At 44.6% G+C, this 27,850-nt stretch overlaps 1 protein-coding gene, 1 long non-coding RNA gene and 1 other non-coding gene across 4 annotated transcripts; 1 reads left to right on the forward strand and 2 right to left on the reverse strand.

Annotated features, from left to right (window-relative positions):
* Window positions 1–1,172: 1,172 nt before the first annotated feature.
* Window positions 1,173–26,803, forward strand: LOC139041148 (uncharacterized). The gene is made up of 3 exons (XR_011495884.1): window positions 1,173–1,335; window positions 17,116–17,225; window positions 26,667–26,803. It is a non-coding gene; the product is annotated as an uncharacterized lncRNA (long non-coding RNA).
* On the reverse strand, window positions 17,299–26,831 carry EIF4G2 (eukaryotic translation initiation factor 4 gamma 2). Of its 2 annotated transcripts, XM_044753087.2 has the most exons (19): window positions 26,697–26,831; window positions 26,016–26,118; window positions 24,932–25,063; window positions 24,777–24,843; window positions 24,536–24,687; window positions 24,052–24,162; window positions 23,766–23,849; window positions 23,573–23,671; window positions 23,159–23,300; window positions 22,898–23,058; window positions 22,416–22,529; window positions 21,669–21,794; window positions 21,418–21,522; window positions 21,113–21,328; window positions 20,764–21,022; window positions 20,255–20,459; window positions 19,878–20,089; window positions 19,671–19,792; window positions 17,299–18,126 (listed from the first exon to the last, which is right to left on the reverse strand). In XM_044753087.2, exons 5-19 carry the CDS (start codon window positions 24,617–24,619, stop codon window positions 18,061–18,063), a joined length of 2,106 nt encoding a protein of 701 aa, XP_044609022.2. In that variant the 5' UTR covers window positions 24,620–24,687; window positions 24,777–24,843; window positions 24,932–25,063; window positions 26,016–26,118; window positions 26,697–26,831; the 3' UTR covers window positions 17,299–18,060. The 2 variants fall into 2 exon arrangements, with proteins under 2 accessions (XP_044609022.2, XP_070347198.1); XM_070491097.1 differs by lacking the exon at window positions 22,416–22,529.
* LOC123279177 (small nucleolar RNA SNORD97) lies at window positions 22,221–22,363 on the reverse strand. The gene has a single exon (XR_006517096.1). It is a non-coding gene; the product is annotated as a small nucleolar RNA SNORD97 (small nucleolar RNA).
* Window positions 26,832–27,850: the final 1,019 nt, after the last annotated feature.

Genomic DNA, 27,850 nt, shown 5'->3' on the forward strand with positions numbered 1-27,850 from the left:
GGCCTCTTGCTGTGCCTTGAGGGTGGCAGCTGTATGAGATACCAGTGAGCTGGAGCCAGGCAGAGAACGCAGACTGAGTCCACGCCCTCCATTCCCTGAGAGAGCACTCCCTAGGTCCCTGGAAGGGGCCAGACCAGAAGCCTCCCCCAGGCCAAAGCTCCTGGACATGCGCATAGGCCTCTTTCCCAGAAAGATGGGGGGTGTTTCAGCCTCTATCTGTGCAGTGCCCTGGGGGTGTCGCCTGCTGAGAACTGTCTCTCCGTTTGTCACAGTCCCATGGGACCCAGGAAAGCAAGCCCCTCTGGCCTTCAGAGCCTGGCGATCAAGGGACTTCCCCTGGGCTGTAGCCACCAAAACTGGGTCACCACGGGTAAAATCCAGAACACCAGACGCATGTAGAAACTCCCTTCCAGGAGACAATGGCGCTTTGAGCGCAGTAGGAGAGCGGAAGATGGCGTGGCTGGGGGGAGGCGGGGGCGGGGCGCAAATATGGCATCGCCGAGAAAAGCAAAGACAGGAAAAGCCGGTGCCCACCAGCTTTAGCAAGACAGAGCAGGAAAATGGTGCCCGCTGCGGGGAAAAACTTCTAGAGTCAAAAAAAAAAAAAAAAAAAAAAATGAGGGGGGCGCAGGCTCTAGCAATGCCTAGGGAGAGGGTGAAGATGGCGCTCACCAGCTCCGGGCCCTGGAGACCGAGGCCTGAAAACTAGGAATGAACCTCCAGCACGGGAAGTCGGGCACTTTCCAAGGGCTGCTTCTGCACTGGGCCCCCGGGGTGAGCGAGTCCTTTGAGCGATGTTTCTCCAGCCCTGTGGGTCTTTTGGGCCCAAGCCCTGTTGCTTTTCAAAGCTGGATGTGTTGGGGGCGCATCTCTCAGGTGCAGGTCTTAAAAGCTGGGGTGCCCGATGTGGAGTACAAACCTTTCGTTCCTCGGGGAGAAGCTCTGGGTTTTAAGATCACTCGGGCTATGGGTCACTGTGTGTGGCTGGGGGGGAGGGCGGGTTATGGTGAGACTATCTCAGCCTTTCCTACTCGCATCAATGTTTTTTTGTTTTTTGTTTTCTCACTTCCCTAATACGAAGGAGTCTTTCCACTAGATTTTAGGGTTTTTTTGAGAGGAAATTGCTCCATATGCAGCTGTAGATTCAGTGTGTCTGTGGGGGAGGTGAGTTCAGGATCTTCCTGTGTCGCCATCTTGAACCTTCTGTTTCTTAGCAGAGTCCGTGCCAGCAGGAGAAGACAGCAAGGATTGGCTGGTTAGGAGCAGAGATGCTGGAATCCGGGAGTCCTGGAATGGAATCTTGCCCTGTGACACTGACAAGCCATGTGACCTCAGGCAAGTTACTTCCCTTGTTCCGCCTCTTTCCTCATCTCAAACAAGCCATTTCTCCTCCACCGTAAGCTTTGAAAGCCTCTCTTGGATCTGTCACAATTAGAGAAGATGATTTGCATTGGCTTTGATGTTAATTCAGAATTAGACCAAGTACCACAACCATAATTAGAGCTATTAAATTTTAGAATAAATTTTGCTTAAAGTTAGGGAAGAAAAACCACCTTGTTATTCTGACTCTGGAACTAAACCACATCCTCTGCTGAAATTACTATTTTTATCACATGAGGTTTCCTAAGTGGGCAACTATTCCATTATAGCAGAACACTATACGTACGTACCTACCTCACAGGATTGTCACGAGGATTAGGAAGGCAGGGCCAGGGGCGACCATGTGATGAACTCCCAGTAAAGGCCTCCCCAGGATGGCGTCGGTTCTGAATGTCTGGCCCTGTTCACCAAGCTCACTGACCCGTGCCTAGACTTACCGTGTTCTGGCTCCGTTCCTCTTTCATAGGTCATCCTTTTAAAAATTCTTGCCTCTTCCCAGTTCCCTTTGAGAAAAATATTTTCCATCTCCAGGAAATACGACTTTCCTGGAGCTTTTTAAGTATCCCTTGTTTTGATTCCACTGACGAACAGTTTCTTCCCTGAGAGAGTAAGCAGCCAATAGACGCAAGAAAGACCTTTGAAAGGAGACTCGTGTCAGCTCTTAAAGCTCGAATTTGGAGCCTAGGCCAGGGCGCCTTTTTCCTAGTGGTGATTTCTGATGCTCTGGTCTTTTGGGTGTGCAGGTACCCCCACCAGGACAGGGCAGTCGTGACGCCTGCGTATGGCATCAGGAACACAGACACGGGTATAGGCTACACGCACTCCAAGTTTGTCCAGATCTCGGCGCGTCCTCTGATTCGGGTGGAGCAAATCAACAGACTGCAGTCTGTCATCAGTCTCACTTTGCATCAGGCGCTGGTGACAGGAAGGCTGCCCTGGTCTCTAGCCCGACTCAATTCTTCACTTTTCAGCCACAGTCTCTCTATCTGTAAAATAAGGTTGTTTGAGATCCTTTTAAGTTACACGTTCCAGGGTCAGTGGAACTTTTTAAACAGACTGTCTAGTCGCCTCAACTGCTTTAGTAACTTGAGGGCTTTCTGTTTCAAGTAATTGGAAACCATGTCTGCTGTTTCCAGGCCTAATTTTTTCATAAATAGAGATAAATTTTATTTTTTGCTTATGAAATATATATATTTGCACTTGCTTTTTGCTTTTCTTTATTCTGCTTACTACAGCAAAAATGTTTTTACAACATTTTTCATCTTGAAAACACTAACTTTTGGAAAATATCTCAACTCTTCATGCATTTTTTTTGACATAGCTGATCGATTCTAGTCTGCCACTATTACGACACTCCGGGGGCAAATCTGTATTTGTTGAAGCAGTCCACAGCTAAGTAGTGAGCCGACCACTGAGCAGGTGCGAGATCCTGGGGCTGGATTTTCAAGTGTCTCATTCATAAGTCACTAAATTTGTGAATTCACCTCCTTGTCAATTCTTTCTCCTAAATAGATCTCTATTTCAGTGTGTTCCCCAGAGTATTTTCCATGAAACACTAGTCCCAAAAGACGCTCCTTAAATAAGAATTCCATAGCCAGGAAGTTAGGAAAATGCTATATCTATAGCCTTATTGCAATTAGGATGCTTTTGGTGGCAAATCACAGAAAACACTGTTTCAAACCGATTTAACAAAAAGGAAAGATTATTGTATCCTGTACTGGACATCTAGGGGGTTGTGGAAAGGAAGGCACAGTTCAATCAGAAGACTCAGTATTGGGGCCAGCCCGGTGACACAGTGGTTAAGTTTGCACACTCCACTTCGGTGGCCCAAGGTTTGTGGGTTTGGATCCTGGGCGTGGACCTACGCACTGCTCATCAAGCTGTGGCAGCACCCATATACAAAATAGGGGAAAATTGGCACAGATGTTAGCTCAGGGCCAATTTTCCTCAGCAAAAGAAGAAGACGACGACTCAGTATTGTCAAAGACTCAGCTTTATTCATTCTTTCTATTATCCACACAGAAGAATATGTGATGTGATAAATATGAAAATAATATAACCCCTCTCCTCCTACCAGAGGCTTTCCGTGTGCCCTTTCTCAGTTGCACTGCTCTCCATTCCCACAGAGCATACTTCTGAGGGAGGTACTTATCCCTCTCGTGATGACAGAGGGTCATAGTCGGAACATTGGTTATGGCTGTGTGCACCTACAGAAAGTGAGGCATGGCAGGCTCCTCACCTCTGCCCCCGTGACCCCAGACTGTTGATTGAAATGATCTATTCACAGATCCCCACAGACAGTGAACTCGAGGACAAGGATTATGTCTTTTTGATCCCTTTCCCAAGGGCCAAGCATAAGACTTGGCAAGAACCAAGTGCTAATTAATATTTGTTCTGAAAACCGAATTTCCTCCCTAAAAATGGAAGTTGCAGGAAGGGGTTGGACTCTGCTCTGAGGGCCCTGGTAGCTCCATTCTTGTCTCCTATAGTGGCTTTTAGCAAATTCATTTTGTTGAAGTCATGATTATGCTTGGGCTGTCAATGGCAGCCATTTGGTCTGAGTGTGCGTGCCCCTTCACAGACACGGTGGCCATTAGCAGGTACACTGCCAGACTCTCCATGAGGCTATCAGTTGTAAGACTGCTGTTTCTCAGAAACCACTCTTTTTTTGTGTGAGGAAGATTGGCCCTGAGCTAACATCTGTGGCAATCTTCCTCTACTTTGTATATGGGACGCCACCACAGCATGGCTTGATGAGTGGTGTTTAGGTCCATGCCCGGGATCTGAACCTACGAACCCCAAGCCACTGAAGCGGAGCGCACGAACTTAACCACTATGCCACCGGGCCGGCCCCTAGGAACCGTTCATATTACTCACCAGATTTCGTTCTCATTTTGACAATTGTGAAGGCACTGAGTATTGGTCGAACTACTGAAAGATCACCCCTCTTGAGCTTGATCCCAAGAAATGAACTTGTAAGTGGTCTTCAGTCCCAGACAGGCTGGGCTTATCTAAATGGGGTGGAGTGTCTCTGATAGCACCTTCTCCCGAGAGGGATCAGTGCCAAAACCTTTGTTCTTTCCTGGACTGTTTTGTTCTCAGAAACAATGCTGCTTTGATTTCTCCAATGGGAGCTGGTGCTCCAATTTCCTTAACTGGAAAGAAGTGGAGACTTCATTTCCTGCCTCAGCCCGCCGTCTGATTGTCCTGGCCAGTATGTGTGCTCCTGCCTGTGTGCAGACATGCTCCACATTTATCTCTCCTCCTGTTGCTTCCGGCTTGGGGTGGCCGCTGAAGCAGTGTGAAGGAGCACTCTTGGGCCAAGGAGGTGGGAGAAGGGAGCACCACCATATTCCTTGACACGAGCAATTAAGTGAGGGACAGATGCTGGGCCTGGTTTAGTGGATGTTAAAACTTCGCTTCAGTAGCCTGCAACCCCTTGTTGGTCTAGTCTGAACTCTCTGGCATTGGAACCACGCTCATCCTTCTTTTTCATGGTTCACAGAAGTCTCAGAACTCAGATTTCCACCCTTCTCATCCTTCAGGAAGACTCAGGGACTCGCCCTGCTGGAATCTCACATTGCACAGCTGACCTTGCCCAAAACTCCTCTTCAAGGCAGCTCTGAAGCTCTCAGTTGTCACACGAGCTGGCAGTGTGCTCCCAATGACTGTTGTGCTGTGGCCTGTGGCTCCCTGTTCCCTGCAATGGGGACAGCAAGTGCCCTACAGTCGCTTGGCCCCATGGAATGGGGTCTAAGTAGGGGGAGAGAGTTCGGCCTCTGGAAGGAGCTGGGACCTTTCATCCATGGCTTTTTAAAAGGAGAGGAGTCCCGCATCAGGGCAATTGTTGGCAGGTAGGTAGTTTTGCTGGTAGGAAGACATGGCGGCCCAGAATTGCTTCTCAGTGAAGTAGAAGCTGAGTCCCAGGCCACTGTGGCTGAGGAGGCAGGACAATCCTTGGTTGTCAGCAAGGGGGCCTGTCTCAGATTGTGTGTCAGGGCTCATCAAACTTTAATGGGCTAATGAGTCACCTGGGGATTCTGATCCAGTAGGTCTGGAGTGAGACCAGATATGTTGCATTTCTAGCAAACTCCCAAATGACACTGGTCCAAAGACTACACTTTGAGTAGCTAGGTTGTATATCATTACAAATGCGACCTTGCTGAGGGAACATCCACCATTTGTTTTTCACTGGGGCTGAAAGGCCTGACAAGGCAATTTCACCAGCTGGGGCTGGGGTGTGGAGAGACGGGAAGGGGTAGGGAAGAGTCGGAAAGGCTCAGGGAAAGAGGAGAAGATGTGAAATCGTTATTTTGAAGAGTGGGAAAGTGAGTACACCAGGGAGGTGGCACAGTCTGGTGGCGCCCACTTTGAAGGATCTGGGCCCGCAGAAGAAAGGAGGAACAGAAGTGATTGGAAGGCGCTGGTGGGAAGCGAGGTGGACACGGGCCACTCCAAGCCCATGGGAATGAGAGGAAAGTCAGCAGGGGAAGTGATGACATCAGGGCATAGCCAGGTTTCCTTCAGAGCAGAAAAGTGACGGGAATGTTCAGAGAGAGATTGAGAACACAGGAGCATTTGCTGGTGATAGACTGTGGGACTCAGAGGGTGTGGAGGAAGGGTTTGAGAGAGCGGGGAGGGCGTATTGGGACAGATTAGCAGATGTATGGAGAAGTTCGGAGGTGAGGGTCCAGGGTGGATGACCCTGGGGACCCTGGGGCTTCTGGTGGGCTGAGGTGGCAATGATGGGAAGATGGGTGACCAGTTCAGGCTGCATAGAGTGGAGATATTGGGGGGTGATGCATGCATCCTTTCTTGGGGGTGATAGAAGGGAGGTGGCATAAGAACCATAAGAGAGACGTTACTCCAGGAACAGGAGGCTGGGGTGCCCCTTTCTGGGGCCCTGTTGCATTGTGGCACTGGGGCACGAGGCACGTGGATGCGACCTTGTCTCTCCGTGCACATTGTTATTGATGTTGCTTTTTTAAAGCAATGTCATTAGGCAGAGCAGTGCGTCCACATCACACTGGTGGCTCAGTGTTCACTGCTCAGCATTTCCAAAGATAAAGCAATAATTGTGTTTTGAGTCCTAAATATCATATATGCCTGAGTATGAGGTGGCCTGTGTTACAACATGACCCCGTTCCCACCGTAAAGGTTCTCTCACTGCCCAGAAGGGTTTTGGTTAACTTAGGTTTATAAACTTTTGGGATGTAGGTGAAACAGTTCAATGCCTACTAATAATATTGAATTTATTAATTTAATTACAAATGCACATTTAAAATCAGATATAAAATAAAATATTGATTAACAACCAGTGCTTTTCTCCATTCACATTTCATAACGTAATTTTATTCAAATTCATCCCAACATCTTTGACCAGACGTCTTGGTCTGAGCCACTTTCCTAATCATCTAACTCGGCTTTGAAGAGAACATTCTCTTCCCTTCTGTGGCATTGTCTGAGATCCAGGCCTGAGAATCTGTGTTTCAGCGGGAAACGGGTCTCCAAGCTCCAACTCCTTGTGTGTATCCCATTGGGACAGTGCCTTTCCATTTGTCCAGAAGGTGGGTATTTTCCAACTCCATTTAGCGTATGGGTTTCTAAAGTGGTCCTCAACATGCCTGTTTCTAACTTTTGCTGACTCTTTAGCTTGTGTGATCACGTCTCCTGGAATACTGATTAAATCTGTGTTCAATTTCTTTGTGCTTTTACGGTTTGATTTTTTTTTTTTTTTTTTTTGATGAAGATTGGCCCTGAGCTAACATCCATGCCCATCTTCCTCCACTTTATATGTGGGATGCCTGTCACAGCATGGCTTGATAAGTGGTGCATGGGTCTGCACTCGGGATCCGAACTGGCAAATCCCAGGCCTCTGACACAGAGCACACGAACTTAACCGCTACACCACCGGGCCAGCCCCTGATTTTGTTTTTTACACCAAGCTCATCAAGGGGCTTCCATGAACATCGAAACCCAGCATTGGTTGGGATCATTCCAGGTTAATGTGTCATCCTCAAGCAAAAAAAAGTAGTTGAGAGGGCCTTGCGCAAGTGGAAACGAATTGTGAGAGCTAAAATGTCAGTCCACTCTCTCTGTCGGAGGTAATTTGGGGATGAGAAACTGTGTGGGGATCTATGGTATGAATTACCGTATTTTCTTTTAATTTCCCCTCCTTTGCAAATCAGCTCCAATTTTGACCATGTCTAATAGAAAACATATGGGCTTTCGAGGTGTTCCAACTCTCAATCCTGGCTGTTCCAAACACAAGCTGTGTGACTTTGGATGGCGGCTCCATCCCCCTGACCCCCGATTTCCTACTGTCTAAGTTGGGATAACAATGTCTGCATCTCAGGACTGCTCTGAGAATCGGACGCAGTAATGTATGCCACGGGCCAGGCACACAACTCAAAAAAGTCAGCCTTTTTTTCCTATTGATTTTTAAGAGCTTTTTGTGGTTAACCCTTTATTGTGAGTATGGCAAATATTTTTTTGGTTTGTCCTTTGTTTGTTTATTTTGAGCCAAACGGAATAATAGGCAAATCCATTAATATTTTTCCTTTTTTTTCCTTTTTAAAGGTTTTATTTTTCCTTTCTCTCCCCAAAGCCCTCTGGTACATCGTTGTATATTTTAGTTGTGGGTCCTTCTAGTTGTGGCATGTGGGATGCCGCCTCAGCGTGGCCTGATGAGTGGTGCCATGTCCGTGCCCAGGATCCGAACCAGCGAAAGCCTGGGCCGCCGAAGCAGAGCACGTGAACTTAACCACTCAGCCACGGGGCCAGCCCCTTCATCAATATTTTTCGTTATGGTTTCTGATCTTCTGTTGTTTATACAGAAGGGGAGTTCAAGAAGCTTATGTTTCAAGACCCCCCACCCCTGCTGGGACCCCTTTCGAGGTGCTGGACCTAATTTTGTATTTATAATTTTGGATTCTTTTTCTTAAAAGGGCTTCTCAAATTATATAAACTTCAGGCCCCACAAAATCTGCAACTGCCCTTGATGCCGTGCTTAGGAAGGTCCCGCTGCCCCAAATTATGAAAATTTTTAATAGGATTAACTTTACGTGTTTTCTTTTGACATAACTTTTCAGTGCTAAAGTCAATGACTAGTGCAGTAATTGCCTGCGAAGAGTTAGTTTTTCTCAGAATTAAATAGAGCTCCACCACCCACTCGTTCATTCCTTCGTTCATTCATCCGAGTCGTCCCTCACCTTTCGCACCCAGCTGTGTCGTGAGGCGGCTGTTGGGTTCTGGGAGCAGATGGGAGGGGACGGGCCCTGGATGGGGTCCTGGCGTGGGAGGCGGGAGGTTTATCGGTTTCCTAGAGCTGCGGCATCAAAGTACCAAAAACTGGGCAGCTTAAAACGATAGAAACTTACTCTCTCACGGTTCTGGAGGCCACACGTCCAGAATCAAGATGGCAGCAGGGCATCTGAAGGCTCCAGGGGAGAATCTGTCCATGCCTGTCCCTTAGCTTGTGGGGGTGGTGGCAATGCTTGGTGTTCCTTGCTTGTAGGGACGTCACTGCTCTCTCTGCCTTGGTCGTCGTACGGCCTTCTCCCTGTGTGTCTGTGTGAGTCTCTTCTCTTCTTACAAGGACAGCGTCATATTGGATTAGGGTCCACCCTAACGACGTGGTCTTAACTTGATCACAGCTGCAAAGACCCGATTTCCACATAAGGTCACATTCCCAGGTACCCGGAGTTAGGACTGCAGCAGATCTGTCACGGGGTACACAGCTCAACGCACACAGGGGGACTTGGAACCTGAGTGTTCTCACCTCCGGTCCTTTGGCCCAACGCTCAGAGGCGCCCGCACCTTCGTGTGCTCAGCCCCTTCCGCCCACACGCCTTCAGGAAGGAGGAGCTCCCTGCCGCTGGGATGGCTGCCTTCATTTCTTCCTCTTCTTCCATCCCCCCCCAGCAGGGCATAGTGGGGCTGAGTGCTGGCTCTTGGGATGCAGAGCAGGGTTCTAATCACGACCCTGTGAGTTAAAGCTGTGTGTCCTAGCACTTCGAAAGAGCATACAAAAGGTGCTCATAACTATTTGTGGAATAAATGAAAGATCTTGGGCAAGGCTTCTCCGAGCCTCAGTTTCCCCAGCAGTAAAACTGAGATGGCAAAGTCCCTGCCTCAAGGAGGTCGGGAAGATTAAATGGGATGATTAATCTGACGCACCTAATCCAGTTGGCATAGACTAAATGCTCAAGAAGTGGTAGCTAGAACAATCATAACATGCCATAGCATAGCACTGGATAATATTAATAGGTGATTAATATGATTAATAAATAATAATAGTAATCCTCCAAAGACAGTTCTCTTCACTTGAAATAAAAGCTCAAGTCCTTACTATCTCCAGCTAGTTCTACATGTTGCCCCTGCCACTGCCCAGCCTCCCGGCCCTGCTCCCTGCTCAGGCGCAGTGACCCCTCATCATTCCTCAGACGCCCCACGTACCTTCCCGTCTCAGGGCCTTGGCCTTCGCTTCCCCTCTGCCCGAAAATTCTTCCTTCCGAGATCTGCACACTTCACTCCCTCGCTTTATTTAGATCTTCGCCCAAAGGTCACTTCCTCATAAGGCCTTCCCTGAGTGCCCTATTTTGAGTCCTATTTGCATCACTTCCTATCTCTTATTCTGTTTTGTTTCTCTACGTGTAGCGCTTTTTACTGCCGACGCTATGTATTTGTTTATTCTCTCTCTGCGATCACCCAGGATGCTTGCTCCACAGGAAGGCCTTGTCTCATCCGTTCATATCCCCGGCACTGGAATAGCGCCCGGCACGTCGTTGGTACTCAGCAACTATTTATGAGATGAATGGCCTCATAGAGCAGTCTCACACCTGTCCAGCACTGTCCTTCACCACCTGTCTGTCTGGCTCCTTGCAACGACTCTAGGAGGTGGACAAACCAAGGATTAGTTCATGGGTAAGACAAATGAAGCCCAGAGAGGTGAAGCGATTGGCCTAAGCTCGTGGAACTACTTAATGGGGAAGCTGGGATTCAGGCTCCGGTCTGCGACTCTGCATGTCTCATGCAGACCTGAGCAGCCCTCAAGGATTCACTGCTTATCCCCTTATTGCTGAGCATGTCCCATAGGTCTTAGTCTTCTTTCCCTTGGGATGCACTGGACGGGTACCCTTGTCTCCTCCTGTCAAGGGGGTCTTCTCATGAGAACCCGGCAGAGGGCGCTAGAGAGACAGCATCCTGATGGGTGACCTTGCTCTGTCCCATCCTCCTGCACTAACTGCAGGGGAGGTAGGGTCGGGGCGCAGTCTGTGGGTCTGGGCGGCCTGGATGTCTTCAGTGTCCTGTTTCTGCTCCTCTCTGCTCTGTGCTCAGGGGTGTCCTTGGCCAGAGGCCTGGCTTTCCTTGTTGGAAGTCTGTCTCTAAATCTAGGGAGAAAAGTGGGAAAGAGCGCTGTAAGTTCCTGTCCTCTAGGCCCCACCACACAGCTGACATTCGAAGCTGCTCCCCACCGTCACCTCCAGCAGAAGATGAAGGACATCCCGTCATTCAGAATCCTGACGGTGGACTCTGTCCTGGTGTAGAGTAGAAGTAAGATGGGAGCTCAGTAGAGCTAAGAGAAAGGCAAAGCTGGTTTCCCCACCTCTGCCTGGAAGGTCCTCCCTCAAGGGTTCACCAGGAAAGCGACTCCTCCTTGAAGTCTCAGCTTCTCCAGGATGTTTCCTTCTCTCAGCTCAGGTCTCAGTGAGGCCCATTGCAGGCCCCACGGCCACACCATCTGCTCCTGTCTGTCTCCCCCGCTCGGCAGTGGGCTCCTTGGGAGGAGAGACCATGTCTCAATCATGCTGTGTCCCAGCCCCTAGCACAAGGCTGGCACAGACAAGGTGCTCACTTTTTTTTTGAGGAAGATTGACCCTGAGCTAACCACTGCCAATCCTTCTCTTTTTGCTGAGGAAGACTGGCCCTGAACTAACATCCAAGTCCATCTTCCTCTACTTTATACGTGGGATGCCTGCCACAGCATGGTCTGTACCTGGGATCCGAACCGGCAAACCTGGGGCCTCTGAGAAGTGGAACATGGGAACTTAACTGCTGCGCCACCAGGCCGGCCCCAAGGCGGTCACTTTTGAATGTACAAGTGAATAAATTAACATAATGTGTGGAACTGAGTGCTCGGTAATTGGATTGGAAGCATTGGGAAAGGCAAGGTTGGGGCAGCCACACATGAAGAAAATTCAAGTCACTTCAACAGGCTCTTATTGATAACTACCCTGTCTTTAGTTTCTGTCTAGTGGGCTGGTACAGATAGCACAAAACTATAATGTAGTGTATCGACTATAGTCACTCATTCAGAGTTACCATAAAGTCAAGGAAGCTTAAGTTTCAAGGCCATCCTCTTACACAGGATTCTTTCTGGACCCTGAACCTAATTTTGTAAACTTTAAGAGCCGCACCTTCTCCCCTACCCGACAATTGTATAAAATTCAGGTTCTACAAAACCTGGATTCATTGTTGCATTCGATACCTATTTCTTGATCCCTAATGTGTGTCCAGCACTGTGCGAGGCACTGGGAACAGAGCAATGAATAAGGGCGACACTTCCAGCCTCTCGGAGCTCTTCTCAGGACAGTAGAAATACAGGCAGTGGGCAGGGGGTCGCAAGGCGCAGAGTAAGTGCTAGATGGGGAAGAGGAGTACAGAGGGGCCCCATAGTGGACAGTTACGCTTTTTTTGGCTGTCCACCCAAATCCCTCCCAAAGTTCTTTTTTTTCTTACACTGTAAGTCTTGGTGGGAGTCAGGGCCTGCTTGGCACAACAGGGGCCCAAAAGGTGAGATCCTTTTCTGCTAAAGGCAACCAAGGGGTGGATGCACCGTCCAAGCTCAGTTAGCCATGGGCTTCGGCCTGGCCCCGGTGTTACTGGGGAATTTTTTCAGACCCAGGCAGGGGGAGCTCTGGGCTTTGGGGGGTGGTTACAGGGTTGCCCTGGCCAGACTGCTGCTGTGGTCCAGGCTCCCCAGCTTCCCATAGACCCATTTGTTTCTAAGCCTGGGTTTCTGGGCCTCCTGCAGATCCCGTAAGTGGGGTTCTGATAAATTCTGTTTCTCCTTAGTTTGTCCAGAGTAAGTTTCTCTTCTTTCCAACCAGGAACTCTGATTGGTACAAACTCCTAACTCAGCTTTGGCAGAGGGAGGCAAGCATTCCAAATCTGGGACATTTATGCTAATACCTGAAGGATGAGTGAGAATAAGCTAGATGAAGGGGGATAAGGAGCTGGGACTAGTAAGGAGAGCAATGTTCTAGGCAGAGGGAACAGCCTGTGCAAAGGTCCAGAGACAAGGAGATGAAAACAATGTAGACAGCCAAAGGGCAGAAGACTCAGGGCCTTGATTGTTAGATTGAGCACTTCGAATTTTACTCAGAGGAAAACTAGGAGCCACTGAAGGGCACAGGGAGGACTAGACATTTAAGAAAGACCACTCTGACTGCAATGTGGAGAATGGAACCAGGAGAGCGAGCTAAGGGCAGGGGGAACATCTGGAAGTCTCCTGCCGTAATCCGGGCATGAGGGGATCGTGCCTGGTCTAGGCCGGTGCAGCAGAGAGAGAGGGAGAGAGGTGAAAGGCTTCAACAGCTACCATGGAAGTCAGTGGAGAGAACATGGTGATTGGTCGAGAGGGAGGAGGGGTCCAGGATCACTCATGTCTTTGGCTTGGGCGGGGGGCATATCATTCAGAACCAGGAGAGGAGGAAATGTTGGTTTTGGAGAAGGAGTTTAGTGATGGACATGCTGAGTTTGAAGTGCTTGGGGCCCATTCAGATAAAATGTCCAGGAGCTGGACGGATGTGCAAGGTCGACATTCTGGAAAGAGGTTTGGACTCAAGATAGAGATGTCGTCAGCACGTGGATGGTGACTGGAGCTACAGGAGTGAGTGAGTGTTGAGGGAGGAAAGCAGAACAGTAACACTCATGAACCAGGCTAGAGAAGAGAATCTTAGGAGGAGCCTGAGGAGGAGCCGAGGGGAAAACGAGGGAGGAAGGGCCGACAGGTGAAACAGGAAGTCTGAGAAATGCCTGTGAGAGTTAGCTGGTGCCCGGAAGCTCGGGATAGAAGTGATTTTTGTGAGAGCAGTCTTGGAAAAGCTCCTGAGAAGGTAAGATGTGAATTCACATATTCTGAAGGACGGCTATGTGCTAGGCCATGCTGGTGACTCACACATGACCTCATTTAGTTCTCGTGGCGATGCTTAAGCATCAGCCCCATTTTCAAAAGAAAGACTCAGAGAAATGAAATCTCTTGCCTAAGGTCACACTGCAACAAGTGGTAGGAATGAACCTTAGATCTATCTAGAACACAAATCTGAGTTCTTCCCACTACTTCTTCCTTCCATGTCCAGATCCTGCCGTGTGGGATAATTGTATTTTATTTGCGACTTGGTTCAACAAATATTTGAGTGCTGACTGTGTGCTAGGCACTGTTCTGGGTGCTGGGGATGCAGCAGTGAACAAAACAGTCAAAATTTTCAATCTGACCTTCTGGAGGGAGTCAGATATAAATAGGCAGTACAGTTATCCCTCAGCATCCACAGACATTGGTTCCGGGACCCCCATGGATACCACAATTTGCGGATGCTCAAGTCCCTTATATAAAATGGTGTAGAATTTGCATAGAACCTACGCACATCCTCCTGTGTCCTCATCTCTAGGTTACTTATAATACCTAATACAATGTAAACGCTATGTAAATAGTTGTTACACTCTATTGTTTAGGGAATAATGACAAGAAAAAAAGAGTCTGTACGGGGCGGGCCCTTGGCCGAGTGGTTAAGTTCGCGCATCTGCTTCCGGTTTCGCCGGTTCGGATCCGGGTGCGGACATGGCACTGCTCATCAGGCCAGGCTGAGGCGGTGTCCCACACAGCACAACCAGAGACACTCACAACTAGAATATACAACTATCTACTGGGGGGCTTTGGGGAGAAAGAAAAAAAAGAAGATTGGAGGGGCCGGCTCCGTGGCCGAGTGGTTAAGTTCACACGCTCCGCTGCGGCGGCCCAGGGTTCGGATCCTGGGCGCGGACATGGCACCGCTCGTCAGGCCACGTTGAGACGGCGTCCCACATCCCACAACTAGAAGGACATGCAAATAAGATATACAACTATGTACGGGGGGCTTTGGGGAGATAAAGCAGAAAAAAAAAAAAAAACGATTGGCAACAGTTATTAGCCCAGGTGCCAATCTTTAAAAAAAAAAAAAAAAGAAGATTGGCAACAGATGTTAGCTCAGGTGCCAATCTTAAAAAAAACAGAGTCCGTACATGGTCAATACAAGCACAACCATTGCGGGCCTTCCATCCGAGGTCAGTGGAATCAGCGGATGCAGGACCCGCAGGTACAGAGGGCCAACCAAATGTGTGTCATATGATAAGAGTAGACGTGGAGACACCTAAAGCAGGAAAGAGGAGTGGGGAGTATGTGTTCAGGATTACATTTATAACGGGGTAGACAGTGGGACCTTACTACTAAAAGTGACATTTGAGCCAAGACATGACGAAGGGGGAGCAAAGCCAGTTGTCTGGTTATGGAGGAGGGGGAGGGGAGATAGAAAAAAGCCCTCAAATGCTTGGCACATCCCAGGAGCCGCAAGGAGGCCAGGGTGGTGGGAGCAGAATGAGCAAGGCCTGCCGTGGGGAATTCGATCAGAAAAATAGGGTGTAGGGTAAGGACAGGGGAGAGAGACTAGATCAGAAGGAGCACTGTGTAGACCAAATTTAGTATTTTGACTTACAAATCTAGGTGGAATGTCATTTGGTGGCATTTATGCTATTTTTAAGGATTCTTCTTCATCTGGCTGTGTGTCGAGGAGACTGAAAGGAGAGCCAGGGCTAAGCAGAGTCCAGTTAAGGCTACCGTGGTATCTAGGTAAGAAATCAGAGCGGCAGTTGAAGAGGCGAGTTGTGCAATTTCTAACGTTTTGAAGGGAGAGCCAACAAGATTTGATGATAGATTGGACATACGGTTTGATAGCTAAACTAAGAATGTGGGGTTGTTTTTGAGATCAGGCATTTGCCATTGGAGACGGAGAAGCCACAGCCATTGACGTAGAATGAAAACCGAGTGAGGTGTCACGAGCCAGCCGGGTGGCACAGCGGTTAAGTTTGGACATTCTGCTTCAGTGGCATGGGGTTCGCTGGTTCGGATCCCAGCTACAGACCTACGCACTGCTTGTCAAGCCATGCTGTGAGGGCGTCCCACATATAGAGGAAGATGGGCGCAGATGGTAGTGCAGGGCCAACCTTCCTCAGCCAAAAGAGGATTGGTGGCGGATGTCAGCTCAGGGCTAATCTTCCTTGGAAAAAAAAACAAAGTGAGGTGTCCTGGAAAGAAGTGAGCAGACTCAGGAACGATACAGTGTTAGATGCTGCCTACAGGATACAGCACTGGAGCTCCTGATCTTCAGAAGGTTTTGGTATAGGATTGGAGTGCAGCCTATTTGAGAATGGGAAAAAGGGAACTAGCAAAATGAATGGACAGCTCTTCCAAAGTTTTGCTCCGTATACAGGAAAGCACAAATTTGGGGCGCTAAAGACGTGGAATCTTACTAGCAGCATTACGTTATTCATACAAGGTACATGCTGAGTACATCCAAATATTGTTGCTCCACAGCACGGTAGGTTATAAAATATACTGTTCAGCGTCCCTGGAACAAGACAGCAGTGTTCTTGAGGGGTCAGAATGAGTCGCTCTTGAAGCATGAGGGGAGGGAGGTACGCGTAACCGGATGAAAGACTGGCTTCTGCAACCACGGACAAACCACTGCACGACAGATCTAACGCTAAGACTTCCTTTGGCCCGACTCCCTAGCTGAATTGGGATTATTCTGGCTGTAAAATGAAGCCGAGATCTACTCGACTAACCACGTCACATTTGGTAGGCTAAAAACTACTTTGCCCCCTTGGTGGGGAGGATTGGTCAGAGGGCCAAGAATATGCAATTTCTAGCTCCTTCATTATTTCTGCAGCTTAGCAGTCAGCTTCCTGAAGTTCTTTTCCACCCTTCAGTTTACAGAAGCCTCTGCTTAGCCTGAATTTCATTGTCCTCATCACCATAGCCACCAAAATCCCTCTCTATTCTCTGCGTTAGAATTCAGTGGAGAGTACAGCTGGAATACAGGAAAGACGTTTCTGACTCAAACAGGACGCAAATGGTTCTATGCCGCAATCCTTTTTGAGAACAAGCAGGTAGAACATTGAGGACGCTGATGCTCTATCGGGTTCAGCAGTGTGGTTTATTACCACCTGCCTAGAGGCCCTCCTCAAACCAACTACTACTTACTCTTAGGGGTTAATCAGGATACCAACCAGGACTCCAGGGGTGCTGTCTCGAGTCTCCATCCAAACCAAAGCAAGCCTAGCATCGTAACGTTCCTGGGCGGGTCAGCAAGGGGCTGGGGTTATAAGCAAATACTCATTAAGTGGCTTCTTAAGACGCATCTTAAACCTTCATGCAGAGCTTCAGTTGGATTAAGAAGCCAATTTTACTGGGCTACTGTATGGTTTCAAGAGGGAATTTCCTGATCGGGGCAGCTACTGGGAATGATGCCCACAGCAAAGCCATGCTCATCTTGGCCATGAGGGCAGTTAGCCTCAGTCATCATCATGTATTTCAATATGACAATGAAAAGATCAATGTCACCACGGCTGTTGCTGTGCATTAGCAAGGTTTCTCCAAATTCACAAGACTTGTGATCTGAGCACTGCCTTTGATTACAGGAACTGTGCATCAGTTTCTTCCAATAACCTGACCTGAGGAGGAATAACCACCTTGAAATGTGTCTCATCATCAAGAGGGGTCTTCACTGTTCCCGAATCTTCAAACTAAGGTAGGTCTCCTACCTCAACAAGATGATAATTCTTCATAAATGTGTATGCTACTCAAAGTCACACACAACCACATCAAGTATCACAATGTTTATTGATAGATACAAGTATATAAAATCAGGGCATGAACATGACTTGATAAATTAAGTAGACTTAATTTCAATACTATAATAAGAGGGACCAATTCAAATTCTCACCATTTGTTTCACACCCACAAAAACCACTTCAAGGGCATTAACGATCTCTCAAAACTGATCAGTTTTGTGCAAGTAAACCATGTTTCTTTTAAAAAGACTTGTGCACTTGCCCAGGCTCAAGGATATTAAAATCTAGCACATAAAGCCCATTACTAGAGGTAGAAATACAGGCAATATACTATTACGGCAACAACCATCAATTACAGTTAAGAATTTTTCTGTAACAACCAAATGGATAATCAAATATTGCAACAACTCAAGTATTACTGAGCAAAGTGCATTTCTACAGTATTCAGTGTTGCTATTCAGTTTTCTAACTTAAAACAGCCTATGATAACTGGCAGCAAAGAAGGTCCTTGCAATAGACTGCCTCTGCTTGAGAACTTATGATGTAATTATTGCATGCTGCTAATATACTATCTAAACATTAAAGATACTCCTAAAATATTTGATGGTAGACTATGATTAAGACATTACACTACAAAAAAACCTTATGCAGAAGGAAATCCTAACTGACGTGCTTCTGCTTTAAATATTGTGAAAACATTACAGCGGAATGAATTTTCGCAGTGGTTAGGTCAAATGCAGTTACATCATAGCAACAGTATGTTTTGCACAATTTAAGGCTTTGGCTGGTTCTTTAGTCAGCTTCTTCCTCTGATTCTTCTTCTTCAGCAGTTTCTAGCCAGGTTAGCCACTGATTCACCTATCAAGTTGGAATTTAACAAAGTAAGTACTAACAGAGGAGAGAAAAACTCAAAGCAGTTGTGACTCAGGAACAAACCAATGCACCAAAGGACAAAAATTTTAGGTAGTTATCACACCATAATTGCCAACATCCTCCAGAATATACTGTGAATACACTATTCATATACTAGTCTGTTTTTTTTTTTTTAAAGATTGGCACCTGAGCTAACAACTGTTACCAATCTTTTTTTTCTTCCTGCCTTTTCTCCCCAAATCCCTCCAGTACATAGTTGTATATTTTAGTTGTGTGTCCTTCTAGTTGTGGCATGTGGGATGCCGCCTCAGCATGGCCATGTCCACGCCTAGGATCCAAACGGGTGAAACCCTGGGCCGCCAAAGCGGAGTCGTGAACTTAACCACTCAGCCACGCAGCCCCTACAAATATTAGTTTTTTTAACGCTTTTTCATGAGTTAGAGTGGACAAGCCAACATCAGTTGCCAATCTTTTTTTTTTTTTCTTCCTTCCCAAAGCCCTAGTACATAGTTCTTTATCCTGGTTAGAAGTCATTCTAGTTCTGCTATGTGGGATGCCACCACAGTGTGGCCTGATGAGTGGCATGTAGCTCCGTGCCCAGGATCCGAACTGGTGAACCCTGGGCTGCCGAAGCAGAGGGTGCAAATCTAACCACTTGGCCAGGGGGCTGGCCCCCATATATTAGCTTTGTTTTAAAAAGTCGTTTATTATTTGTATTTGGGATAACATACAAACTGTTTATGGCCAATTAACTCAGTTGTCACTTTTGACACTCCTCCAATTACATTTCCAGATTATTTTAATATGGGACAATGGGTCCTTCAAAACCTCAGTATGTTAGCAGTACTGGGGAAGGTGAAGGAGGTGAAACAAGATTCCCAAAAAGTAGAATTTCAACCCCACCCCAGAATTGCTGGATCAGACTCCCCAAGGACAGGGCTAAAGACAAATGCTACAAGGATGATCCTCATGAAGCTAGTTTGTGAACCTTAGAAGTAAAGGTAAGATACTGCAGACCAGTGTTTCTCAAAGCCAATCCCCTGGAAAACTAGGAGAATCACCCGGATTGTGTACCACAGACCTGATCAGGCCTGGAACTTGCTTTTACACCATTCTCCAGGTGATCAATGTACACTGTGATTTTAGAATTCTCTGAGGTCTAAGTTCTTCCCCTAGAGCTAAAATTTCACTAAGACAGGAAATCAAAGTATGAGAAACCAGAAGCAATCTCTTTACTGACCAAAAAGAAAAAAAGAAAAAAACCCACCAATCTTGCACAATCATACACAATCTTTTTAAGTAAGGAGGTTTACTTCTAAAAAATGTCAGCCACCTCTAATTTAACATCTTACACACCACTAGGATTGAATCTTGTCATTTCATAGCTTTCCTCATTTTGCTAACTGCCTACTTTATCACAGTTTGTAATAGTGCAGAATGGTATGTACAGACAAGCTACCAGGATCATTCTTCTGTCTGTATTTCAGTTTTAAAGGCTCTTGACTAAAGTAATACCAAGTAATATTTACCTGGAACAAAGCCTTGCCTTTCCCCGGAAACTCTTGAGTTATATCTTCTTTCCAAGCCAAGAAAGCTTCTTCTTCAATAATTTCCATATCATAGAAGTGAACAAAAAAGCGAAGTAACATGCCTGCAAGACAAAATGTAATCCCGTTCTTTAGCGTGCTGTTTAAGAGCCGCGAGCACTCGCCCTTCTTCTGGCACTGGCCGCTCACCTTTTGGGAAGTTGCTGTTGTGGCAGTGCACCTGGAGGGCATAGAGGGCGCTAACTTGCAGATCCACGTGGTCATGAAGGAATTTCTGCATTACTGGCTTGAAAGAAAGCAGCAGTTGTTTCTCCTGCTCTAACTGTTCTTTGGAAGGAGCAGAGGAAGAATCCGTTTCATCACTGGGTGGGTTTACTTCACTAGAAATATACTGTAAGAAGCTGCACGCAAAGAGATCTTGTTAGAACCCAAAAGTAAATTTCCCAGCTCAAGAAACAAGACAATCTTTAGCTGCTTGCCCTGTCGATTATTTTCTAATAAATAAAAGCTTAACTTAAAACTTAACTCTGTACTATGTATATAGAAGACCACAGCTCTTATCTTACCTAGTCATTAAGATGTTCACGAATCCTTTATCTACATGAAGTTTGGGAGAGATGTTATCTTTAATCCATTTATATATGGTTTGAGGGGATGGATCCAACTTTATTTGCTTCAACAGTTCCTTTTCCAATTTGAGGAGTGGGAATAAGAAACTCAGTCCCTTTCCTTCCAAAATCTCCAACATGCGGTCCTTATTCTGATCAATTTCTAGAGAGACAAAGCCATTTGCATCATCAACTAGTTCATTTTACCCAGTTGGCCTTTACAAATGATTTCCCAAATGTCCAATATTCATGTCAAAGGATAAAGAACTGACCCAGCAAAGGAATCTCTAACGTTTGGATCAAATACAAGTAGTTAAATCATAGTAACACCTTTTGTTAAGTGAGCATCTGTGGTAACGCTTGTCATTATCTGGACAAGATAATCACACTGACATATAAATCCACTCAAGGTACTAAGGAATCTGTAGATGTAGTATGAAAAAAAAAAAACCCCAACATTGTCTTACCTGGGAGCATTTTCTGCATATTGACCTTGCTTTGTTGAAAAAGTTCTGTTAACCATTCTCGATCTTGTAATTTAGCTAATTGCTGAAGACAAAGTAAGAAGAGAGGAAAATGGGTGCCACTTTCCAGTGGTTGAGCTAGTTCTGAAATGCTCACCAGCTCTGAAATGATGGCACGAGCTGCAAACTGTGCTAAATATGATTTCACCAGGGGGATGTCAACCTCCAGTTTGGGGCACTGGTCCAATACATTCAGGAACGCCTTGGAAGGATACACAACATAAGTCAGTTCATTAGTTTCAAATTTAAATGGAAACAAAAGACTTCTCAAAGAATCAGGAAAGTGTTCTACCTGCATGAAGTTGTCACTTGTGGCTATCCCTTCCTGTTTGAGTAAACTGATCAAAGAACTTGCTTTTTCTTTGTCTTCATCACTTCTATCTAGTGACAGGATGATTACTTTGCTTAACATCTCAGGAAGAAAGTGTTTAGGAGCCCTCATTTCTCTTACACCATTGACAGCTTCATTTGCATTTCCACTATTCAGATATTCAGTCACAACAGTTTCCTGAAAAGAACACAATCCAAATTATCTTTAGTGTTTTCCTATTTCAAATATGCTCCATGAACAGACTACAGGATTATCTTGAAGCTTACTGTTAGTTTAAGCAGTTCTTCCTTTGATGGTGGTGGCTTTTTACTGGTCTTGGCAGGCTTTTCCTGGATAAGTGGTGGATTAGTTTTCAGACCAAGCTGAGGTGTCTAAAAAAACAGCAATATAACAGGCATGAATGTCTATTTTTTTCAAAAAGGAGTTTGTGAAGTTAGAGGGAAGATGACACTAAAAAAAAGTCTTCAGAGATCTCCAGAAATACTAGCAGACAATGCTGTTATACTATGACCCATACCTGTCCCAGAGGTGGTGTTTGAGTGCGTGGTGGTTGTGCACTAGGAGGAATCATAGTTATCTGGGGCTGAAGCTTTGGCACTTGATTTTTATTCATTAGGAACGACTGAGCAGGCCTCAGGCTAATCTACAATTGAAAACAAATCAAAACAGACCTCCAAGTTAGCAACATTCAGTTGGCTAATATTAAATACAGCGGTCCAACATCCTAAGATTAATTCAGTATATACAAACATGACAGAATCTAGGGAAGAAATATAAGTTTCTCTAATAACTAAAAGTCACTCCATGTTAACAGGTTTAATTTCTGGTAAGAAAATAAAAGAGCTGATTCACACAAGAATAAGATACTATTATAAATCTTACACTTATCTTACACTTCTACCAGAATTCTCCTAGAATAAGCATCACTAACATATCAAAATAAAACCCTCAAAATTTTGGAGTTTAGAAAATGCCTCGCTTTATTCTTAGTTAAGTTATTCTATTTACAGGGAAATCATAATCAAAATCTTAACCATTTTCCTTGCTCAAACTTAAGACTTTAAGAGGCTTGCCCTCATATCTCATAATCTTCGCTCATAGGACGCTGGATATCCAAAGAAAGAAAAAGAAGTAGAGAAAAGAGAAGAGGAAGGTGAAGAACTCCAGCATTAAGTCCTCTTAATAACGCGTCTTTTTATAATCATCGGGCAATAGATTCCTGAATTGAGAAACTATGGTATATAAGTAACATAGGGAAATGTACCTCATCTGCATTAAGCTGTCCTTTCTTAGAAAACCGAGGTGGCATATCCTTCGACTGTCCTTGCAGCTGGGATAAGAGTCCCTGACTCTGGTTATGGTAGAGCTGGCTTAGCCCCTATTTCAGAAAGGGAGAAAGAAAGTCTAGATAAAAAGGGGTCCACAAATTACGGTAATCAACTACCAAAGGGATGAGCCAAGCCATAAGGAAAGTTTAACTGAATTTGCCCGGAGAAAGTAAAAGATGAAACAGGGAAGAATAAAAATCTAACCTAACTGTGAAATAAAGTGATGTGATTTTTACTAAGGCTTTACTAATCTTAAGGATGAGCATTTCACCCAGTTTGAAATAATGTCAGATGTAAAACTGTTTTAGAAAAACAAACATGACCCTAAAATATCTGCATATTTTAAGAAGCAAAAGCAAATCACATATTGCAGCACTCAATAGTTGTTGCCCAAACATTCTTAAAAATGTCTTCTTACCTGGCTTTTCATAAACTTGCCTCCAATCTCTCCAAACTGCGACTGTGTGGGAGGCATGATGTGTCCCCCATGGCCATTGAAGAGTTGATTTGAACGATGACGCCCCATGGTGGGTGAAAATCTATCCTGGATAACTCCTGGACCAGTACCAATTCCGCTACCTTAAAATACATACATGGACAACTCTTTACAACTCTACTACTATTAAAATGTAAAACTGATTTTCTAATATAACCAAACCACTGTTTTGTTCAAAATCACCTGGCATTTGTCCAAACATATCAGCAAGCCCTCCAAGTGGATCTCTATCCATTTTCATCCTGGGTGGCATGAACGGTCCCTCCAGAAAGAAGTCACTTCTCATCCCTTGAGCCATAGGAGCAGGAATAAACACTCCTAGATCCTTCAGAAATAAAGTGAATAAACACTTGTTTCTGGACACTATTTTACCGAAAACTAAAATTCTTGTATTAGGAAAAACACAGAAAAGCTTCTAGATGATTAGAGTGCTATTTCTATAATTTCTGTAAATTAACTTCTTACCAAAATGGCATACAAGACAGTAAAAACATTAAGCTCCACCAGGTAAGACAGTGTCCCATAAACGTTAAGAGGATTCTTTGCTACTACAACTTTAAAAACTCATTTAATAAAATTAAAAAAAAAAAATCTTACTTTTACTGCATCTTGACGGATTTGATTGATCGTCTTTGGTCCATTGTCAAGAAAAGCCTTGCGAGGAACCCAATGGTGTTCTCGCAACTCTACGGTATCCTTTAATTCAAAAATAGTTTTAGTAAGTTTTATTTTACTAATTCCTAGACACAAAATGTCAGCTTGTCAACATATTTAAAGAAACCAGTTTTACCTGCAGCAGGAAACGAATCCTCGCTGGCAATTCCTTACTCAACATCAAGGAGCACATTCGGGCAAAGTACTGATCCATTAAGGACTAATAAAAAAGAGAAAAATACCTAATCAGAAGAAAGTTCTACGGCAATGTACACTATTTAAGGTTTTTAAGATTTCTAGATTATAATCAAGGTTAATCGCTAAATATGGCAATCTGTTCTCATATCACAAGAAATAAGCCATTTGATTCAATAAAATTAAAATAAGCCAATTAACACCATTTCTGCCAACACCACACATACCTTAGCTCGTTCATGGTCTAACCTAGGTCCCACTGTCCTCATTATCTGACAGAGGCACTCCAAATCCTCTCCCATATCTTTGAGTTGGACTCTCTTCTTCTTTTCCAAAAGCTACCACAAGAAATAAATGTCACATGTTGACAAAAACCTTACTTGGTTAAACGTAACACTTTCCCTTGTGTTTGCACTGACTCATAATTCCTACAGTATCTAGTATAGTACTTTCCATTTGGTCTGTGTTGAAGAAATCCCTCCAAATTAAACAACATAGATAGGAAATCATTTCTATCCCTATCTTGCAAAAACACTGCATACTTACTTCCACATTTATGACATGCAAGTAACAGTTTTGCTGGCCATCTAAAATATTTAACAAGCCTAACAATATCCTCAGATGGCACAAAGCAATTATAATTGACTCATTTCCTCCAAGTAACGATGTACCCAGTGATTAATCTAGGCCTAAATTCCCAGTCATACTTACTGTTTTGATGCACTTATGAAGGATAGATTCATGAATAAGATCAAGCTTTCCAAGTTCTCCAATGAATTTGATGTTCCCCAACATCTTGATCTTAGCAATGGCTCTCTGTTCCTCCTCCTCGGGGAGGAGGGGATTTTCACGCTTATCATAGACTGAAAAAAATACAAAATAAAGGCAACATTGAGATTTCAGAATTAAGTTGAAAATATACAGTACTACTTAGTATCAAATCTAAACTCACCATCAACATTTCTGGTTCGGTTTTCAAATTCATCTTGTAATTTGGAAATTAGGAGGCGTCTGAATGTCTATTGGAAACAAAGACATTTTGGCAGGTTTTGTTAATGAAATCTTTCAAATCAACTTTAAAATAAGCGAGCAAACACTACCACTTACTGTGCTTTGCTTCTGTCCTGGTTGACCCTCTGCTGCTGGGCCATCAAAGTTTGGTGCATCTTCTGCCAATCGCAGACATAGCTGAGCATACAGTGAGCTATACTTTGGCTCTTCTAGGGCTTTGTCCACAATCTACAGAAAATGACATTTTTTTTTTAAAGTAAATATGGCAACTTTGAAAGAATCCTTCCTTTATAATTTAATACACCCTTGCAATTTTAAATCTTAGCAGAAATTTCTTATTGACAAATCCTCTATGCCTCATTGTAATTTGGGAATAAGAACACCTCTTTTATAAGGTTTAGTGTATGAATTAAATTAGACAGTACATGTAACGTGCTTAAAACACAGCCTGGGAAAAACCAAGCACTTAAATGTTAACTATCACAGTGTACCAAAGAAGTCCAATTAAACAGTTCCCATACTAGCCACCCCCCTACCCCTCAAGAGGTGAAAATACCTTGGTTATCAAAACCATAAACAAACGGTGGAATCTTATCAACCACCATACAATTCATTTCCAAGACAAAATATGGTGTTTTCCACAGAAAGAAAGAAAAACACTGAATAGCCTGATAGCCCTTAACTCTCCAAGCATAGTATGAACAACGTAAAATTCACCTCTTAAATCTGATGCCACTACAAGTCAGTGGTTTTTAAAATTTTTATTTTTTTGAGGAAGATTAGCCCTGAGCTAACATCTGCTGCCAATCCTCCAGTCTTTTTGCTGAGGAAGACTGGCCCTGAACTAACATCCAGGCCCATCTTCCTCCACTTTATATGTGGGATGCCTACTGCTTGAGCAGTGGTGCCTAGGTCGGCACCTGGGATCCGAACCAGCGAACCCCAGGCCGTCGAAGCCAAATGTGTGAATTTAACTGTGTGAATTTAACTCGTGCCCCAAGGGGCTGGCCCCAATAGTTTTTTTTAATCATCAGTATTTGAAAATACATATATCTAGCTCACACCTCTGAGTTTTAAGCAACAATACAAGTGTAAAAAAACCAACTTGGGTTTGTTAACCCAAATTAATTTGTTAATTTGGGTTTCTGTCCCTTTCAGTGAAAGCCAACATTTAACTTACCAGCAGTATGACCCCTTTAAGGATGAGTTTTGACTCTACACCCACATTGAGGAGCTCAAGGCATAGCTTGTCAAACTTCTCAGGAGTAAGCTTATTTAGTATGCTAGGGAAAAAGGAGCCACACTTTTGTTAGCCAACACAAAGTACTGAGGTGAAAAAATAGTTCTTAAATTATGTTAATTTGTTCCATGATCTCTCTTTAATATCAAGACATACCTTCTTCTTACCCCTCTAACCAAAGGGAATCTCAAAATAAATCTCTCCCTGTTATTCAGACTGTATCTGTACCTGATTGGGGATCATGAGCTGTTAGACAAGAATCTTTCTCACATCCTCAAAACCCAGAGATTAAGAGCCTCCTTATTCTCAAGGATAGAACTCAGGAGCTAAGACCATTATGTCCTGTGCTTCACTAGGTTACACACCAGGTATGGAAAACGTCAGCACAAAAGGCTTGCAGATTTTAACACAATGACTGAAAGCAACTTTAATCCTCAAAATACTGATGTGCTACTCTTTAGGTTAAGATAAAACTGTCAACACCAGCGTTTATTAAAATACATACTATGGGCATGAACGTTGCCTTCTGAGTGATACAGCACACACACACAAGAGAAATACAGCTAACCTGTTCTTGTTCCCTCCTTTTAGTGAAAGGACAAAACAGCCCCGAAAACCTACCCTCTTACTTTCCTGAAGATTGCATCATGTCGTTCTTTTTCATTTGCGGAGTTGTTTGCTGCGGAGTTGTCATCTCGTCTAGTGCTTCGTGCAGGAATCCATTTCTGAGCGTTTTGCCCTGGGGTTTTCCCCAGGAACTCGCTAATAAAAATTATCAGAGATTTATAATTAAGATAATTTGAAACATAGCAGCCAGTCACGTATCAACTATCACACCAATCAGAAATCCTCCTAAATACAAAAACAGTTTAGGTTTTCTCAGCTTCTTTTACAACTAAGCAACTCACAATCAGTGGTTCTCAAACAGTGTGCATAGAATCACCTGAAAGACCTGTGAAAACAGACTGCTGGGCCCACCCCCACTTTCTGCTTTAGGGTGCCAGCAGGGAGAGCCTGATAATTTGCATTTCTAATAACCTCCCAGGTGAGGCCAACACTGCTAGTCCTGGAGCCACACCTTGAGAACCAACATTTTCCAATGTCTTATGACCATGTTGCACGCTTACTGCTTCACTACCACCAATTAATATGAATAACAACTGACTTCAGAAATAACACCACTAAAAATAATCCAAAGAGTAAGAGAGTAAAATATTAGTTTGAGAGTCTCGTTATATGATTTGGCTAAGGAATAATCAAGAGCTGATACCCTAAATTTAGGATATGCAGCAGAAACCATGCCTAGTAAGATTAGGATGCGTGGTGTCTATAACCATAACTATATTGTTACGTGTAAGACATAACCTAAACGTGTTATTTATGAAACTCGCTGATTTTACTCGCCTACCATACCTGTTGCCAGCAGTCTTGGGATAGTGCTGAGGTGCACCCCTACTTCCTCCTCCGCCCGAAGAAGCACTATTTAAAACAAAGATATTTTCCATTAACTATACCCCATTTATGCCTCACTTAAAAGGGATTAAGGGTCCCTTTAATTATTCTGTTATTTTACAAATTACACCACAGATGAAGAACGTGGGCCTGAAGGAGAGCCAAACTCATTACATTTATTCTGCAGATGACAATTAACAGAAAATAGCGAAAATCTAAGGACTTTAAAAAATATACCTGGCACATTATAAATTAAATGTGCAGCACATTAAGTCAGAATTATTTGGCGCGATGATTCTTTTGGTTTTGTGATTGGTCTCTTC

This window comes from Equus asinus, chromosome 20, assembly GCF_041296235.1.
Source record: "Equus asinus isolate D_3611 breed Donkey chromosome 20, EquAss-T2T_v2, whole genome shotgun sequence".
Lineage (NCBI taxonomy): Eukaryota > Metazoa > Chordata > Mammalia > Perissodactyla > Equidae > Equus > Equus asinus.